This window comes from Coregonus clupeaformis, chromosome 18 (assembly GCF_020615455.1).
Source record: "Coregonus clupeaformis isolate EN_2021a chromosome 18, ASM2061545v1, whole genome shotgun sequence".
In the NCBI taxonomy this organism is placed as follows: Eukaryota; Metazoa; Chordata; class Actinopteri; order Salmoniformes; family Salmonidae; genus Coregonus; species Coregonus clupeaformis.
Genome location: NC_059209.1, coordinates 56,738,347 through 56,752,068, shown reverse-complemented (window position 1 = coordinate 56,752,068; position 13,722 = coordinate 56,738,347). Strand labels below are relative to the sequence as shown.

Below are 13,722 nucleotides of genomic sequence, written 5' to 3'. Positions count from 1 at the left end.
GCCTATTGCATTACTTTAGTTTAAAATATACGTTTGTTTATTTAACAAATCTAGAACCCACTATAGGTTGGTGCTATTCCCTCAGCATAATAGCTAAAGCTACTTGCATCCCCTGGTCCCCGTAACGAAAATAAATTATCGTTCTAGAATACAATACACCACTGGTGTTAAGCAACCTATCGAATAAAGTAATAACAATTAGAATTTATCAAAGCACTGCCTTTCAGTCAAGTATTCAGACCTCCACTTGAAATCTTACAGCTCAATCTAACTCGCTTGACTGTCTTATTTTATTTTTATTTTTATTTTTTCTCCCGCTAACCAGAGCCATAAATTATTCTCCTTTGTCCTCAACTCAATTTTCACAGCTCTATCGCCATTTCAGTTCGCTATTCAATTTCTTTAACTGTTCTCTCTGATTAGGCCCTAATTAATAAAACAAATACTTGCTATCGTTGATAAGCATACATTTAATGATATTCCTATCATTTGAACTATCTCTCACCCCTCCCCTTGCTCCTTCCTACACAATGGGGAAGGCGCGGGGACCTTGTAATATATTTTCATAGACCTTTCTAGAATACTTATACTTAAGCTATCTAATTCAACCTTTCACATTTCTCAATCCACGTAGTAATCTAGGTCTATAGCCCCAATGCGAAAGCTTTACCCACTGTCCCTACCTGTGTTCGAACCCGGGACCCTCTACATACATTGCCAGTCACCCCATACATTCCGCGATGCTTTCAAAGTAAATACTTCCAGTTCATAGAGCAGGCGACGTCACCAAATGAAAACCGCTGTCAGGGTTGAGTGTAGAGGTAACGTGGAATCACACGCAGGACACACAGAGATTCGAAACAGATGTCTTTAGTGAAGTCCGAAAATACAAGCCAAACACGGCAACAGGCCACAGGCGAAACATACGCACACTGGTAAGAACCAAAGTAAATGCGCACAACGTGCAGGACTCTATCAAACAAAACGAAATACAGAGAGCACAGAACAGCGAACCAACTACTACACGTGACATCGAACAATTACACACAACACCTGACCAAACACAAGAGAACTAAATAGGACGCATAATGAACACTTAACAATGAACAGGTGTAACAAACAGACACAACCAATCAAACATAGAAACATAGAACGGTGGCAGCTAGTACTCCGGAGACGATGACCGCCGAAGCCTGCCCGAACAAGGAGAAGGAGCAGCCTCGGCCGAAACCGTGACAGTACCCCCCCCCCCTTGACGCGCGGCTCCAGCCGTGCGCCGACCCCGGCCTCGGGGATGACCAGGAGGACGCGGAGCAGGGCGCGTAGGATGACCACGATGGAACTCGGTCAGAAGAGACGGGTCTAGGATGTCCCTCCTCGGCACCCAGCACCGCTCCTCCGGGCCGTACCCCTCCCACTCCACGAGATATTGGAGACCCCCCATCCGGCGTCTCGAATCTAGGATGGACCGAACAGTGTACGCCGGAGCCCCCTCGATGTCCAACGGGGGCGGAGGAGTCTCCTCTATCTTATATTATTATATATTATATATATATATATATATTAAATCTCATAGTCCTGGAGTGGACCAGCTACCACCGGCCTGAGGAGAGACACATGGAACGAGGGGTTAATATTCTTGTAATCAATGGGCAGTTGTAACCTGTAACACACCTCGTTCAATCTCCTCAGGACTTTAAAAGGCCCCACAAACCGCCGACCCAGCTTCCGGCAGGGCAGGTGGAGGGGCAGGTTTCTGGTTGAGAGCCAGACTCGATCTCCAGGTGCGTACACTGGCCCCTCACTGCGGTGGAGATCGGCGCTCGTCTTCTGTCGACGGATGGCTCGCTGCAGATGGATGTGTGCAGCGTTCCACGTCTCCTCCGAGCGCCGCACCCACTCATCCACCGCAGGGGCCTCGATCTGGCTCTCATGCCAAGGTGCCAGAACCGGCTGGTACCCTAACACACACTGGAAAGGGGTTAGTTTAGTGGAGGAGTGGCGGAGAGAGTTCTGTGCCATCTCGGCCCAGGGAACATATCTCGCCCACTCCTCCGGCCGGCCCTGGCAATATGACCTCAGAAACCTACCCACATCCTGGTTGACACGTTCGACCTGCCCATTACTCTCCGGGTGGTAACCCGAGGTAAGGCTCACCGAAACCCCCAACCGTTCCATAAACGCTCTCCAGACTCTGGAGGTAAACTGGGGGCCTCGATCAGACACTATATCCTCGGGTACCCCGTAATGCCGGAAGACGTGGGTAAATAGAGCCTCAGCGGTCTGTAGGGCAGTAGGAAGACCCCGGCATGGGAAGGAGACGACAGGCCTTCGAGAACCGATCCACAACGACCAGGATGGTGGTATTCCCCTGTGAGGAGGGAAGGTCTGTAACAAAATCCACCGAGAGGTGAGACCAGGGTCATTGTTGAACGGGCAGGGGTTGTAACTTACCCCTGGGCAAGTGTCTGGGCGCCTTACACTGGGCACACACCGAGCAGGAGGAGACATAAATCCTCACATCCCTGGCTAACGTTGGCCACCAGTACTTTGTGCTAAGGCAGTGCACTGTCCGGCCAATACCTGGATGCCCAGAGGAGGGTGACGTGTGAGCCCAATAAATGAGCCGATCCCGGACCTCGAGCGGGACGTACGTCCGACCCACCGGACACTGTGGAGGGCTAGGGTCGGTGCGTAATGCCCGCTCGATCTCCGTATCGACCTCCCATACCACCGGTGCAACCAGACAAGACTTAGGTAGTATGGGAGTGGGCTCAACTGACCTCTCCTCCGTGTCATACCGCCGAGACAGGGCATCTGCCTTCCCGTTCTGGGACCCAGGGATGTAAGTGATCTTAAACACGAACCGGGCTAGAAACATAGTCCACCGCGCCTGGCGAGGATTCAGTCTCCTAGCTGCCCGAATGTATTCCAGGTTACGGTGGTCAGTCAGAATGAGAAAAGGGTGTTGAGCCCCCTCAAGCCAATGCCTCCACAACTTTAGGGCTTGTACCACGGCTAACAGCTCCCTGTCCCCTACGTCATAATTACGCTCCGCCGGACTGAGCTTTTTCGAATAAAAAGCACAGGGGCAGAGTTTAGGTGGTGTGCCGGACCGTTGTGAGAGAACAGCCCCGATACCGGCTTCAGACGCGTCCACTTCCACTTGGAATGGTAAAGCGGGATCCGGGTGCGCCAGCACTGGAGCCGAGGTAAACAGGTCCTTCAGTCTCCCAAAAGCCCTGTCCGCCTCAGCTGACCACCGCAAGCGCACCGGACCCCCCTTCAGAAGGGACGTTATGGGAGCTGCCACCTGTCCAAAACCCCGGATAAACCTCCGGTAGTAATTCGCAAAACCCAAGAACTGCTGCACCTCTTTAACCGTGGTTGGGGTTTGCCAATTACGCACGGCTGACACACGGTCAACCTCCATCCTCACCCCTGACGCAGACAACTGATAACCCAAAAAGGAGACCGACTCCTGGAAGAACAGACATTTCTCGGCTTTGACATACAGGTCATGCTCCAACAGCCTCCTCAATACTCGGCGCACCAGGGCTACATGTTCGGCCCGGGTAGAACTGTACACCAGAATATCGTCTATGTACACGACTACTCCCTGCCCCTGCATGTCCCGGAAAATATCATCTACAAAGGATTGGAAGACTGATGGAGCATTCATTAACCCGTATGGCATGACGAGATACTCGTAATGACCGGAGGTAGTACTAAATGCTGTCTTCCATTCATCGCCCTCTCTAATGCGCACCAAGTTATATGTGCTCCTGAGGTCCAATTTTGTGAAGAACCGTGCCCCGTGTAATGACTCCGTCATAGTCGCAATCAGCGGGAGTGGATAACTATATTTCACAGTAATCTGATTGAGACCGCGGTAATCAATACACGGGCGCAAACCTCCATCCTTTTTCTTCACAAAAAAGAAGCTCGAGGACGCGGGTGAAGTGGAGGGCCGTATGTATCCCTGTCTCAGAGACTCGGCAATGTATGTCTCCATTGCCCTCTTCTCCTCCTGTGACAAAGGATACACATGGCTCCGCGGGAGCGCAGCTCCTGCCTGGAGGTCTATCGCACAATCCCCCTGTCTATGAGGTGGCAACCGCGCCGCTCTCGTCTTGCTAAACACGAGTGCCAAATCCTCATACTCGGGGGGAATGTGCAATGCGGGCATTTGGTTCGGACTCTCCACCGAGGTCGCCCCTACGGAAACACCCAGACATAGCCCCTCACACTGAGCAGACCACCCTTTAAGAGCCCTCTCTCGCCACGAAATAGTAGGATCATGGGTAATCAACCAGGGAAGCCCCAGCACCACCGGATACGCAGGAGAGTCGATCAGATAGAGCTGAATCGTCTCCTCATGACCCCCCTGCGTCTCCATCCTAAGTGGCACTGTGACCTCCCTAATCAACCCGGATCCTAACGGACGACTATCTAGGGCATGTACAGGGAAAGGATTATTTACCGGAAGGAGGGGAATCCCTAACTCTACACAGAATTTGCGATCTACAAAATTCCCAGCTGCGCCTGAATCTACTAGCGCCTTATGCTGGGAACGAGGTGCAACCTGTGGAAAACAAACAGGTATTGTTATGTGTACGACAGAAAGCTCTGGGTAAGTGGGGTGCCTACTCACCTGGGAGGACTCCCCAATGTGTGGCCTGCCTTCTCCTCCACCAGGAGACCCTCCCCAGCACCTAGCCGCGGTGTGCCCTCCACGGCCACAGTTGGTGCAGGGGACGGCCCCCCTCGGGCTCCTTCTTCTCCTTCCTCTAGCGCCAGCACCTCCGAGCTCCATAGGGCTCGGCTCGGAGGTGCTGGAGGGTGGAATGGGCGACCCCCACCTGGGACGCCCGCGGGTAGCGAGCAGGGTGTCCAGCCGAATGGCCATGTCAACCAATTGGTCAAATGAAAGCCTGGTATCCCTGCACGCCAACTCTCTGCGGACGTCCTCCCGGAGGCTGCAGCGGAAGTGGTCTATGAGTGCCCGCTCATTCCACCCCGCATCGGCCGCTAGAGTCCGGAACTCCAGTGCAAACTCCTGAGCTCTCCTCATCCCCTGCCGGAGGTAGAATAGACGCTCCCCCGCCGCCTTCCCCTCCGGTGGATGGTCAAACACTGCACGGAAGCGGCGGGAGAACTCTGCATAGGTGATAGTAGCGGCGTCTATTCTCCTCCATTCGGCGTTGGCCCACTCCAACGCCTTGCCGGTGAGACAGGAGATGAGGGCGGAAACGCTCTCGTGTCCCGAGGGCGCCGGGTGTACGGTGGCGAGGTAGAGTTCAACTTGCAACAGGAACCCCTGACACCCGGCAGCGGTGCCGTCGTACGCCCTCGGGAGCGAGAGCCGAATCCCACTGGGTTCCGGAAGTTGGACAGGCGGGCTGACCGATGGTGATGGTGCGGTAGGTGGGGGTGTGGGTACCCCGCTGGTCTCCCATCGATGGAGGGTGTTCATCACTCGGTCCAGGGCGTGCCCGATTTGGTTGATCCTGTCCTCCTGTCCACGAAGGCGCTCCTCGATGATCTCTGTGGGTGCGGGTGCTCCTGCTGATTCCATAGAGATGGTGTGTAATTCTGTCAGGGTTGAGTGTAGAGGTAACGTGGAATCACACGCAGGACACACAGAGATTCAAAACAGATGTCTTTAGTGAAGTCCGAAAATACAAGCCAAACACGGCAACAGGCCACAGGCGAAACATACGCACACTGGTAAGAACCAAAGTAAATGTGCACAACGTGCAGGACTCTCTCAAACAAAACGAAATACAGAGAGCACAGAACAGCGAACCAACTACTACACGTGACATCGAACAATTACACACAACACCTGACCAAACACAAGAAAACTAAATAGGACGCATAATGAACACTTAACAATGAACAGGTGTAACAAACAGACACAACCAATCAAACATAGAAACATAGAACGGTGGCAGCTATTACTCCGGAGACGACGACCGCCGAAGCCTGCCCGAACAAGGAGAAGGAGCAGCCTCGGCCGAAACCGTGACAACCGCACTAGCTCTCACCTCATTCAGCAACACAAAGTAATGCTCTCTCTCCCTTCACCCATTCCCTATTGAATAAGTGAGTCTTTCTATTTAACCCCAACCACGCTACAAATCTTCCATTCAACATCAACAAACCAAATACTCAGTAGTATCCGGTCACCACCCATACCAGCCGTCGAATTCACTCACACACACAGACCCCACCCCACCCCATGCCACCGAAATGCCCAACAAAACATAATAGTTCAATGGAGCCCCCTATTGGCTCTCCACTATTTATACATTACTTCCATAACCACACCAGTCATGGTCCGATCACCCATCAAACCCCATCACATGATCAAACAACGGCACAACCTTAAACTCGTATGGGGCGGCAGGTAGCCCAGTAACCAAGAGCACCGTGCCAGCAACCGAGAGGTCGCCGGTTCCAATCCCCGAGCCGACCAGGCGAAAAATCTGCCGATGTGCCCTCGAGCAAGGCACCCAACCCCAATTGCTCGCATACAACACCCTATACTCTAAAGTGTCCCTCTGATCCTAGCCGTACCTAGCCCTCTGGTACGTGTCAGTAGTGCAACACTATCTAAAATTGTAAGTGTCCCTCTGATCCTAGCCGTATCTAGCCCTCTGATACGTGTCAGTAGCGTAACACCTTTAACCAATAATTCCCTACGCCTCCAGTTCTCACCACTGGTGATCCTAGCCTGGAGTGACTAAAATGTAAGTGTCCCTATGATCCTAGCCGTATCTAGCCTTCTGATACGTGTCAATAGTGCAACACTTTTAGACCAATGATTCCCTACGCCTCCAGTTCTCACCCCTGGTGGTCCTAGCCTGGGGATTTCAGTATTTTCCCCCGATCCTAGCCGTACCTAGCCCTCTGGTACGTGTCGGTGGAACAATACTCTATGGTACCAAGGTTTAACATCACATTCACCACAGGTTTGCATGTCACAATATGGTGCTTATCTACTCATAATAATTCATATAATAATTCATAATTTAGTTCACTTACATCAGGTGTTTCACAAAATTAATTTGGATAAAGCCAATGTGCAGAACTTTAGTTATATAACAATAGGTGTCTGCTTACCTGTTTTTAGTAGTCCGGACTCTTTGTGAAACACACCGTCCAATGACAGAGATGTCCAATGGGCCGGACAATACCCAGCCAAGTCCCTTCTACCAGATCAGTCGGAGGTCACCAATTGTTAAGTTGCGTCAATTCAAATCTGGTATTGGAACAAAAAGAGGTCAATACACGTCTTCTAAAATAGACTAGTATTTTAATTAATGCAAAACACTTCAATGGTAAATATGATGTTCGTATATACGGGTCCACTGAAACACCACGTAGGGCAGACAGAGAACTGGTCCATTGTTATAAGTTCTTCTTTAAAAGTTATTCTTTAAATACTCTGACAGAGATAGTTCCCGCTCCCTGCTGGCCTATCAGAGTAGAGACTGAGCGTGGTTTAGACTTACTCAGCCTATCGTTGGCGCACAGGCTGGTCCCAGTCCCTTGGCGCTTCACTGTTGCCAGGTGTTGGTTGTTTTGCAACTTGTCCAGAGAGTCAGCACTTTTGCAGTACACATGTCCTTGAGCGGTCTAACAAAGAGGCTGTGTGTGTATGTGAGACACAAGCCTTATCTCATCTTACCCCCTAACGTTCCTCACATTAATCACAGCTTGTTATATTAAACAGTCTATATCAGTACAGCACAAACCTATTATGTTTAATCATTAATGTATTCTTTCTATGCTAACAGCACATCTAAAATATAAGATAATAATTTCCCACATACCTCTAGTTAGCGTCTGGTCTATTAGCGATGTTACCAAACAGACTAGTTCTGTCTCTTACCTCTAGTTAATGTCTGGTCTGTTAGCGATGTTACCAAACAGACTAATTCTGTCTCTTACCTCTAGTTAGTGTCTGGTCTATTAGCGATGTTAACAAACAGATTAGTTCTGTCTCTTACCTCTAGTTAGTGTCTGGTCTGTTAGCGATGTTACCAAACAGACTAGTTCTGTCTCTTACCTCTAGTTAGTGTCTGGTCTATTAGCGATGTTACCAAACAGACTAATTCTGTCTCTTACCTCTAGTTAGTGTCTGGTCTGTTAGCGATGTTACCAAACAGACTAGTTTTGTCTCTTGCCTCTAGTTAGCATCTGTTCTGTTAGCGATGTTACAAAACTGACTAGTTCTGTCTCTTATCTCTAGTTAGTGTGACATTTTATATATTTATTATAATATCATATCTCTATATTACGTTGGTCCAGTTACTATGGACATTAAACAGTTCCAAACAGCAAGTCCCTGCAGCAATGTTCCAACATCTAGTGGAAAACCTTCCCAGAAAAGTGGAGGCTGTTATAGCAGCAAAGGTGGGACCAACTCCATATTAGTGCCCATGATTTTAGAATGAGATGCTCGACAAGCAGGTGTCCACATACTTTTGGTCATGTAGTGTATGTAACCTTTCATAGTAAGTCATGTGCTTAAAAAGTTCAGATATTTCTTACAGACCCAAGTGGACTCTAAATGAAGTAATTGAAATAACATAAACAATCTACTATGGCAAAACTATTTCTCCATCCCCTACAATCTCAGACCTGATCTGCTATTTCAGGAGGAAAACATATCATCTCGCTCTGTGCACTGCAGGTTCTTTGAATAAGAAAGAAACATTTACCAGTCATTGTTTATTAGAGGAAAAAAATGACCACATTCTCAAATGTCTTCCGTCATCTTGTTTTTGTTACAATTATTTAAGGTTATGAACATGAGGCATCAGGACTTCATGTGTACTTTTGATTTATTGGATTATTAGTTACAGAAGATCAAACATCTGGTTCTTGTAATTTTACATGATGATATGTCACCATTTCACCATGCAGTTGTTTAGCCTTTGACTCATAACAGAGGTAAAGCCTAAGATGACTATGACTCAACCAGCTCTTATGAGACCTCTACCAGTACCAGGAGACATGACTGGTTCAGTAGACCTTGTCACAATGTGTCCCAGCCTAACCTGCAACAGAAACATTTCTAAAAAAAATAAAGGGAGAGACTAAAAGGAAAGAGAGATTGAAAGTGTGAATGGGGAAGTTGTTGGTTTGTGTTTAAGCCAATCCCAATGGGATAGCTGTGTTTTAGTACTCTGAGTCAGCCTCCACTGGTGGAGTGAATATATTGTATTTTGGGATTCTCTTTAATGTCCGTTTACCTCAGAAGAACTGGAGATGTTATTTCCTCTTTGGAGAAGTATATTGGAGACATTTGAAGGAATAGAATGGAGGTGCTGACTAAATGGTTGGAGTGGAACATGGGACATATTGGGCGGATATAGTGGAAAAGCACAATTGAAATAGCTGTGACATACTGTAGGCTATAATACCCACATACAAAGAGTAGAACAAATACTTTAGGTGAATGTGCTTTATTTCATGCCTAACGTCATTTCCCTAAGCCCAATAAAGAATCCCTTTACTTTCCTGAGATGGAGAGTGAAGTCCAATTTATGATTTCTCCTCCTCTCTCTTCCCTTTCAGGGCCCTTCTGGACCCACATTCTGTTCACCTGGACCCTGAAGGACGGTCTCAACATCTACATCAACGGGACGTTCAACACCAGCGACCCCACTGGCAACGTGTCCATGAACTATGGGGACCCTTACCCTGACCTGGTCATTGGGACAGGAAATGAGCAGTCCTATGGACACTATGTGACAGGAGCCTTTGATGAGTTTGTCATCTGGGAGAGGGCCTTGTCACCAGAGGAGATCCTCATGTACTACAAAGCTGCCATAGGTAATGTCAGATGTCACCGTCAGTCTGAAATGTTCCACTCTTTTTTCCGTGATATGAAATGTTCACTATGTTCACAATTTCCCCTTGACTGATGTGAGGAGAGATGGGTTAAAAAGCAATTTCCGTCTTGGTCATTGCCATTGACATTCCATCCACAGTACTGACGCATGGAATACACAACAAGATATTAAACTGTACAAATCCTCCTCATCTTAAAATCATTTCACATACTTCTACCATAAAAGTGTTTCACAATCTTCCACCTTATAAGCGTCTCACATATTTATACCGTATAAGCATTTAATCTGACAAGGGCCATTTAGTGGGAATATAGGCCTAGCAGTTTGGTTTTAGATTAGAGGACTAAACTGACGATAAACTGAGTGACTGAAGTTTTTGAAAACCATAATGACCCGTGTAGCTCAGTTGGTAGAGCATGGCACTTGCAATGCCGGGGTTGTGGGTTTGATTCCCACGGGGGACCAGTATGAAAATGTATGCACTCACTAACTGTAAGTCGCTCTGGATAAGAGCGTCTGCTAAATGACAAAAATGTAATGACCTTTTTCATTGCTGCTTTGATTTATCTTGTGTGGTTTAGAATGATTCTGAAACTCAAAAGAAATGGACAATGTCCTCTGTATGGTCCGAGAAATGTTATTCAGAGCATGGTGAAATGTGTATAAGCTAGTAAAAATGGATGAATCACTAGTCATGCTTATGGAAAATATGAATAATGCGGGTGTGGACACCCATTCCCTGGGTTTTTGTCTAATGACTAGACCCCATTGTGAAGGACTCAGGTGGTCATGTTGCATGGATAAGGCATTGCCTTCATTTTCTCAGGACAGTTTTTTTCTCTCAGACATAACAGACATGAACACGAAGGTTGTTATGGTTATGGAAAGTGTTTTAACATGTTATACCTGTAGAGAATGAATGGGACTAAAGAAGAGCCGACTGTTGGAAGGGATGGTCCTAATGTAAAACCATATATGGTCATTTAGTGTTGCTAAGTGCACTAATTGATGTGTTATTTACAGACAGCGTGATGTCATGACTTCCTTCTAACATCTCTTTGGCTTGTACAGTACCTCAGTGATGTATTTGGTGGTTGATTATCTAAAGAGCAGGTACAATAGCACAGCACTTCTTTTCATCTATCCCGGCTGGGGGATGGTCCAACCATCATCAGACACGTACCAAGGAATGATGAATCTTTGGGGCCTGAACAATTCCAGCTCTTCTCTAAGCATTCTATTTGGCATCTAGCTAGTGATGCTGTAGATAACAGGTGGAAGAGCACTGCTAATGGGTCTCTTATATTTCTCCAACTAGGTGATGCTTTGACTTATCCTACCACACCAAGCGTTTCTAAAGAAGTCTGCTCTACGATGCAAACACCGGTGAGTTCTCAACTTTGGAAATGTATACAGATGGACCTCTTACCATGGGAAAGTGGATATTTTAAACAGATTTCAGTGTTTTACTACTAGGACAGACACACGGCAGCCTCGCAGGAAATGAGGTAGAAGCCTGGTGGTTAAACAGCAATAAACACAAACAATTAATTCCTTATGGAACCATTGTTTTCCTTTAAAACTGAGGAATTGGAAAAGGGGATATTGAGAGCACAAGTGAATAGACCTCTCCTGTCTATTAAACAGCAGTTGTGGGCGTAGAGTGAAGAAAGCAGAGACAGCTGTTCAACACAGCACAAAATGGGTCCCTGTAGGGCATGACGCTGGAAAAAGACCAGCAGTCTTTTACAGCAGACTTCTATCGAGAAAGAGTTCTTACTAAGGGTAATGGTCACATAACGTGTTCCTGTGTATATTGGTCCCATTTTGGTCTTTGGAGAGTTTCTGTGGAGAGTAATGCCTGGTGTTTCGTTCCCCCAGGGAGTTACAGATGTGTCCTATTCTATCATCACTAAGTTGAGTGAGGAGATCCACAGCTCCCAGGACCCTGTGCCCATGCCCATGTTAGGCTTCCTGGAGTCTCTGCCATTCAGCCTGCCCAACAAGACCATCCCCCACGACACTGCCAACAACTTCACACAGGTACAGGAACACAAGGATATAAACATGCAGGCATGCATGCGCACACACTCACACACCAAAGTAGGTTGTAATAGTTTGTTTCAGATCACAGACACATGATGTGCTGTTGTGTCCCGTCCAGGCTTTTCTGAAGAGTGTGGAGGAGGTGCTGTCTTCTGAAGTGGCCAGGGAAGATGAGGTAAATGAGTTTCAAGTTTCAAGTTTTTAATGTCACGTGCACAAGTACAGTGAAATTCCTTTCTTGCTAGCTCTAAACCCAACAATGCACTAATCAATGTCAATGTAGTACTAAAAATAACATAAGGTTTACAGTAAACTAGCTATATGATACTGAACTGAGAATATGATCACATTCATTCAGGCTCTAGTTTAGTGCCCTCACACGTGCGATCACAGGAATTCCTGAACAGAGAGACATTTTGAGCGAGTTTGTCATTACAATGTTCTATACACACTGAACAGGCGTTCTTGTTTTCATATGAGCAAGCTGAACCAGATGTTCTTAGTGCATGAAAACTTTAGTCACTTGGTCGTGGAGAGCACCAACAAAATGAAGTCAGACGGCAGTTACAGTAATACAGTGTATATAGTCCAAGCTGATAAGTGTCTTAACGAATGCTACTACTTGGTTTTATGGTCTATCAGTGACAGTTTACCAACTCTCCAAATACAGTAGATACAGTAAGTTGTCAGTGTGTCTTTATGAGTGTGAATGTTGTTACTGGACCGTTTGGAGCAGGAGTCCACCCCAGTGGTCAGTGGGCTGATTGAGACAGTGGACAAAGTGATGGTCCAGATGTTGTCCAGCCTGGAGTCCAGCCCCAGCCCCCGCTCTCTCATCTCACTGGGAGGAAAGTCCTTCGTAGCAGGTCAGTACAATGGCGACTCAACTCTCTCCTGACTGTACTGTATGACTCACAGACTGTAGTGTCTTACTGTGAAAATAACAAGTTAGGGTTGAGAGTTACTGTACTAAGAAGGAAGTTCAAGTAGAGTTTTGAATTAATTGGCTACATACAGTATGTTTCCCTCCTCAGAAGATAGAGATCTGATCAAGCTTAGATAACCATGGTTCTTTCCATGGAACCCATTTCCCCCCTGGTAGGGGTTATTTTTGCATAATATTTTGTTTGCCTGTGGACAAACTTGGGTTGTCTCTCTCCCAGGGGCTCAGTCAAATCTTTGATCCACCCATGAATCATCACCACCACCAGATAACACTGTGCTTTTGGCTCCCTGTCAGAACCCCTCCAGGTCTGGTGTTGGAGTTAGTTAACCACTCACAGTGCTCCCTCTCTCTCTGTTTCCAACCCCCGACCCCAATAGATTACTCTCTGATGAAGATTCCACAGAACTACAATCTTCCCCATTACCGCTTCCCCACGCAAGGAAAGAACTACATCTCAGTGCCCGGTGAGGCATTCACCATGCAGTGTGAGTTTCATACATCCCATTTCACTCTTGTTCTACAAACATACAATACATTTAAATACTCACTCTCTCACAGCAATTCATATTTTGTGTGTGTATTACACTGCTAGAATATAGCATAGGCTCATCTTTCTTTTGCGTCTGGCTCTTACTCCTCCTCAGCACACAGCTTCATTGGCTTGAATGTGAATAAATACTGGCCATTAGTTCTGCACACTGTTTCTGCCAAGAGAAATGTGCCCAACCAGTAAGGTCTTGTTATTGGGCAGTAGTTTATTATGATGATAGGTTTAAAGTCCTTTAACATAGCAAAGGTAGTGTGTGAGAGCGCCACCGTGGAACTGCTTGTGAGACTTTAAAGTACAGGATAACAGCTACA

The 13,722-nt window shown here is 47.1% G+C and overlaps 1 protein-coding gene across 2 annotated transcripts in view; it reads left to right on the top strand.

Moving 5' to 3' along the window:
• The window catches only part of LOC121551223 (adhesion G-protein coupled receptor D1), a 74,318-nt gene that overhangs the window by 7,466 nt on the left and 53,130 nt on the right, over positions 1 to 13,722 (top strand). For both annotated transcript variants that reach the window (XM_041863779.2, XM_041863777.2), the window contains 6 exons: positions 9,592 to 9,849; positions 11,188 to 11,255; positions 11,751 to 11,912; positions 12,034 to 12,090; positions 12,652 to 12,781; positions 13,239 to 13,346. In XM_041863779.2, coding sequence (XP_041719713.1) covers positions 9,592 to 9,849; positions 11,188 to 11,255; positions 11,751 to 11,912; positions 12,034 to 12,090; positions 12,652 to 12,781; positions 13,239 to 13,346 — 783 coding nt within the window. The remainder of the gene's footprint in view (positions 1 to 9,591; positions 9,850 to 11,187; positions 11,256 to 11,750; positions 11,913 to 12,033; positions 12,091 to 12,651; positions 12,782 to 13,238; positions 13,347 to 13,722) is intronic.